The sequence below is a fragment of the Carassius auratus genome, chromosome 23, assembly GCF_003368295.1.
Source record: "Carassius auratus strain Wakin chromosome 23, ASM336829v1, whole genome shotgun sequence".
Classification (NCBI taxonomy): domain Eukaryota; kingdom Metazoa; phylum Chordata; class Actinopteri; order Cypriniformes; family Cyprinidae; genus Carassius; species Carassius auratus.
Window position 1 is genome coordinate 19,283,087 of NC_039265.1, and position 5,638 is coordinate 19,288,724.

Genomic DNA, 5,638 nt, shown 5'->3' on the forward strand with positions numbered 1-5,638 from the left:
ATTAATTCCTCAACGAAACACTATAGTATTTACAATTATGGTCTATTAATTAACCAAAATAAAATGAAATATGTTACATTTAAAATGCATTCCAACAAAAATTCCAGTCAGCATAATCAAAGCTTGATTTGCATGTCGAACATTTACAGTAGGCTATTATTTAAAGAGATCGAAATGAAAGGAAAAGATGAATATAAACGAATATAGTATAAAAATATAAATAATAATAATAATAATAATAATAATAATATACAAATATTACGGGGACAAGACGATCAGTTAATGGATAAAACAAGGATAAAATATTTTTCAGTCAAATGGAAACACCCATATACGCAGCAATCATCTTTAATTGAAGAAATGTGTGACAGCATCAGGTGTTTTATTTATTTCTTTATTTCAATGAATGTAATCGATTAATCAGCGCCGGGTTTCCCAATAACGATTGATCTTATGCTCAAGAACGTTTTCTACAAGTCATTTCAAGATCGTTTGTTATTGTTTCAGTGCGTTTCCCAAAAATACACTTAACACAGTTGCACGTAGCTGTCCTTTAAGTGCTGCTTATGAGTCGCTGTCCGTTTATCAAGTGCTGAAATGTCCGCATGACTCTTCATTGTAGCACACGATCGTTTATTGACTTTAACCTAATGCTGCGCTCCAGACAGACAACATGGATATAATAACTATAATACCATACAATATTATAATATATTATAGTGTATAATATTATACTTTAACATAATAATATATAGGCTAATATACTTTATATATTATATGTTATGTTAGGTAAAAAATGTTAGCCTGAATGTTAGTTCTTAACCTATTCTTTAACCACTCTCTTAACCTTATGGCACGATTTTGTCTGACTCCAAAGCGCACGCTAAGAACGCGCGTTTTTACTGCAGATCACACGTCGAGGACGCGCGTTTTGATGCACAAAGTATGTAATATGTAAAAATGAGGGTAAGAAAGCGGGTTAGGTACAATATTTTCTTTTTTTGGGGTCCGAGTTGCGAGGGTTAGTTGAGAACGGTCGGGTGCGGGTTATTAATACATTGACCCGCGCGTCACTGGCGGGAAACTAGACGCGGCAGACGCGAATTTGACGCTCTATTCGCATTTGGTGTGAACGCAGCATGAGAGAATCATAAAGAGAAGCGGTTCAAACATTTGTTCGTGAATCTTCGCATTCAGACTGAAAAGCTGCATTCTCAAACCTGGATTTATTATTATTATTCATTTCGCGTTGGAGAACAATCTTAGCAAAATGCCGAAATAAACGCAGTTATAGTTTAAAAACTGCTTTTACAAAGGTGATGATTAATGTATATTTCTTAGATAATTAGCGAATCAGAGAAAACAAACTATTGTTGGGAAAACATTCTGTTTCCGTGGCAACTTTGGAACGACAGCGTCACGCGCCACCGCTTTATGACGTCAGACTCCGTATAAAAGGCCTCGCAGAATCTTTGTAGTTGAGTGATATTCGAAGCAGAGACTCGAGTCTGAGTGAAAGTCTTTGTTTTACAGTCTGTATAGATCGAGATCTGCTGAGATTGTACAGAGTGTATCAGATCGAGTTTAAACTGAGATTATTGGATACAGACAGTTTGATAACTGTGCATTAAGAACAGATCTGTCAGTATGATAACTCCAGACACAGTGTCTATAGTGGCGAGAGAGGTGCGTCTGGAGGTTTATCTCAACGGTGTCTTCTACACTGGAGACAGTTGCTTTGCATTAGATGGTAAAGATGTGCAGCTGGAGCTGGAGATCACCGATGCCATCTACGACCTTCTCGGCTTCAGCGGTAATCAAGAGATAGATGTGAAGCTGCAGGTCATGACGGATGACCACATCTCCGTCAGTTCCTGCAGTCCAGGAGAGATGCACGTACAGCTGGAGACTGACGAGAATGAGCACATGTCGGTGTGTGAGGTCAAAGATCTGCAGCTGGAGATGAACAGGAACAGCATCTCGGAGCTGAAGAGCCCTGAGCCGGTGTCTGAAGATGAGAGCGATCCAGTCCCAGCAGGAGCTTCAGGAGAACAAGCCCTGGATGATGAGGAGAACCGCTCAACAGGTGTCTTCTTCATCTTTATTCATGTTTCTCACACTGTTTTATGATGCTGGAAGACAAAGACGTAATACTGTTTTACTATTTCAATGAGTTACTCTTCCACATCCCCTGAAACCCTTATTTCCAAGAGTAACACCTCCTTGAGATTTCAAGCTGCATCCTCCAAATTTGGCAGAAACCTTCAGACTGATCTGAATTATGATGCTATATCTTTTCAAACTGATCAGACTTACAGAATTCCTTTAGTCGACTTCAAAATACTGATTGATTTCCATTAGGGGGTGAAAACTTTTGCATTGATTTAATTTTGTGATTGTGAACTTCAGATGTGAATAAGTTTATATTATCTATCTATCCATCTATCCATCTATCTATCTATCTATCTATCTAAAACCAATTGGAAAACAGGTAGCAGAGGACTTAGAAGTGGTTTTTAAAGGTCTAATTGGGTTTGAAATGTTTGGTTTCTTAGAAGTAATATTTTCTGAGTAAAACCTTCCAACTTCAAGTTTTTAAAAGTTCTTTAAAACTTTCAGACAAGGCTTTGGTCAAGTTTGTCATTACGCTCTACTTATGTAGTATCTCTTCTTTCTCCAGAACTCACCACTGGGCAGATGACCAAGAACATTAGTGCAGTCTTCCAGGGATTTTGTGCAGCTTTCCAGGGAAAAATGCCGAACCCTGTTGGGGAAGCTGAAGTGGATCTGATTGGTCCAGATGGATCATATGTCCCAGATCCAAGTGTTCATGAGCCAGAATCTGAAACATATCTGGTCGATTCTGAGCAATCGTGTTTCACTGAAACTGATCTGGTTGCTCCTCCAGAACCTAAACTGGATCCGGTTGATCCAGAGGAATCATGCGTCAGCCCGGAAGGTGAAGAGATGCAAATAGAAATGCCATCTTACAATCTGAACTAATAATTCATGTTTAATCTGGTTTGAGATGGTTCTAATGCCGCATTGTTGGTTTTTCTTCTTTTATCAGAAAATACCAGCACGATGAAGAATAAGAAAGTCCATGGCTTCGTCATGACCAAGAGAACGGAATATGCTACAGTGAGGAACATAAAGAAAATCAGCACTTTCCTCCAGAACGACAGACCGAAGCATGTTGGAGTCTCAGCGCGGCCAGATCTGGAGCTGAACGTTCCTGATCCAGAACCTGGAGAGAATCCGGATGATCCTCCTGAAGATGATTGGGATCTGGCTCCTCCACAGGAATCATGTGCACCAGCTGCAAGCGTTCCTGAGCCGGAATCTAAAGTGACATCTGAGCTTTCAATGTTGGAAAACTACGTCCCTCTAAACGTGTTCCAACTGGAGGATCGTTTGGAGAAATACACACCTCTCAAACAAAGACACGTGACTAACGTCTGGTCCAGGGTCTTCATCGGAGATGAGTGAGTCTACAACACAACTCTATTTCTCTTATTGTTCTGTCATTTATTCTGCTTGGTACGTCCTCTGTAAGAAAGACTAACCCAGGCCGTTGTGTTCTTGTGCAGAGAGATGGCCACCGACCGAGATGCTCTGCAGGAGATGTGCATCACTCACATCCTCAACGCTGCAGCACCAAAGAAGCATCTTAAATACTACTTAGGACGTTTTAATGATGAAGACATGGTAGGAACGGTCAATACAGGGTCCAGATATTACAGAGGCTTGCACATCAATTATTACGGCTTGCCTACAGCAGACAGACACTGTTCTGACATCAGCAAGTGCTTCATACCAGCTGCCAAATTCATTGACAAGGCCCTGGAGAAGCGAGCAAGTGAGCTGAGAAACACACACAGCATTTCTCATCTATTAGAGTCCTACAGTCTAGAAATGAAGTGTTTGACCGTCTGACTGTGTTTCTCTCCTCAGGTAAGGTGCTGATTTGCTGCAAGCAGGGTGTGGAGCACTCGGTGACTCTGTTTCTGGCGTATCTGATGATCTGTCATGACATGATGGTGGAGGAGGCCATCGATCACGTCATGAAGGAGAGACGCATCAGACCCTCCAGAGACGTCCTGAAGAAGCTGATGCTCCTCAACGCTGACCTGGTGCTGCAGAGAAAACTGAAACTGCAGGACATCAAAACCGGCCGAAAGAGGAACAAGTGGCAGCTTAAAAAAAGGAGAGCGCTGATATAAAAATAATAAAAATGTGCACAGATGAAAAAACATAACAGCAAGAGCTGTCCTGGTAATGAGCTGCTAGTACTTCTATTCATTTATTAGTTATTTTATGTGTTCATATAGTGCAGAAGAACAAGTTCACAGATAGAAAAAAAGTGTGTATATAAATTGAAATGTGAGCAAAATAAAAATAATAATTCAGAAGTAATTCAGAAAATCAGACTGTTTTATTTTAAATTCATCATTAAAAAAGAACAGAAGTGACAGCTGAAAGTCGTTTGATGAGGTTGGACAGAGAACAATCACAAGGGTTGTGTATTTGTTGTGCAGCTTTTAGATCGTCTCCTATTGCTGCTTTGCAGGTTGAGACTGGAGAACTTCTGATGCGGTTAAGGAGAGTTAAGCTAATGTCTGCGTACTGGGTCAATCTCCAGGGTCATAGCTGTGTTGAAGGATTGTTGGGAACATCAGAAGTCTAACTACTATAGCTTTGGGTGGATTGTAGATAATAAAGCCCAGAATGTAGGCCTGACACAATTTAAGTTCAGTTCGACTGTACCATGTTCATCTATACCTCCATGGCTGTTTATTATGCCAGTAGTGGACTTGCTGCTACAACTGGCATTGAAAAAGGAAAGTAACGGTACCCCAGAATGGCTTGTTGTTCAAAATTATTCTGAGCAGTTTAAAGAACACCTTGTACTGTATACCGATGGGTCTAAAGATCCCAACAATGGCAGAACAGGAGCGACAGTGAGTATTCCACAATATAACATCACAATTAAAAGAAGAACTTCTGATTATCTTGCAGTGTATACTGTTGAACTCACTGCCATTGCTTTAGCTCTTAATTGGTTGGTTATGAATTATATTGGGGGCATAAACAGAGCTGTAGTTGCCTCAGACAGTCAAGCTGCATTATTGAGCATAAAAACAGGAAAGTCATGCAGACTAGATCTAATATACAAAATTTACCATATATTGTTTCAGCTGCATAGTAAAGGTGTTTATGTTCAGTTTGTTTGGGTCCCTGCCCATGTAGGTATTGATGGAAATGAACAGGTGGATATTCTAGCTAAACAGGCCTTGAAATCGGATGAGGTTAACATCAATGTCTCTCTATGCAAAGCTGAAGGGAAATCTATTATTCAGGAAAAAGTGATTGGGATGTGGCAAGAGCAGTGGGATAATAATGACACTGGCAGACATCTTTACTGTGTGCAAAGAAATGTGTGAGGGGGAAGATCTAGGGATGGAAGTAGGAGAGAAGAGGCAGTGCTGACACGTTTAAGAATTGGCCATTCAGGTCTCAATAGATCTTTACTCCGTAAAGAGAAACATCAGACAGGAGGTTGTGATTATTGCGGTCAGCCAGAAACAGTTGAACAAGTCCTAATAGAGTGTAATAATTATATGGAAGAGCGTAGTTG

General features: G+C 40.3%; 1 protein-coding gene across 1 annotated transcript; it reads left to right on the top strand.

Moving 5' to 3' along the window:
* The first annotated feature begins 1,252 nt into the window (after positions 1-1,252).
* LOC113041669 (uncharacterized) lies at positions 1,253-4,381 on the top strand. Its single transcript, XM_026200322.1, has 5 exons — positions 1,253-2,086; positions 2,681-2,959; positions 3,071-3,485; positions 3,591-3,859; positions 3,955-4,381. The coding sequence occupies exons 1-5, from the start codon at positions 1,648-1,650 to the stop codon at positions 4,221-4,223; spliced, it is 1,671 nt and encodes a 556-aa protein (XP_026056107.1). The 5' UTR covers positions 1,253-1,647; the 3' UTR covers positions 4,224-4,381.
* The last annotated feature ends 1,257 nt before the right edge of the window (positions 4,382-5,638 follow it).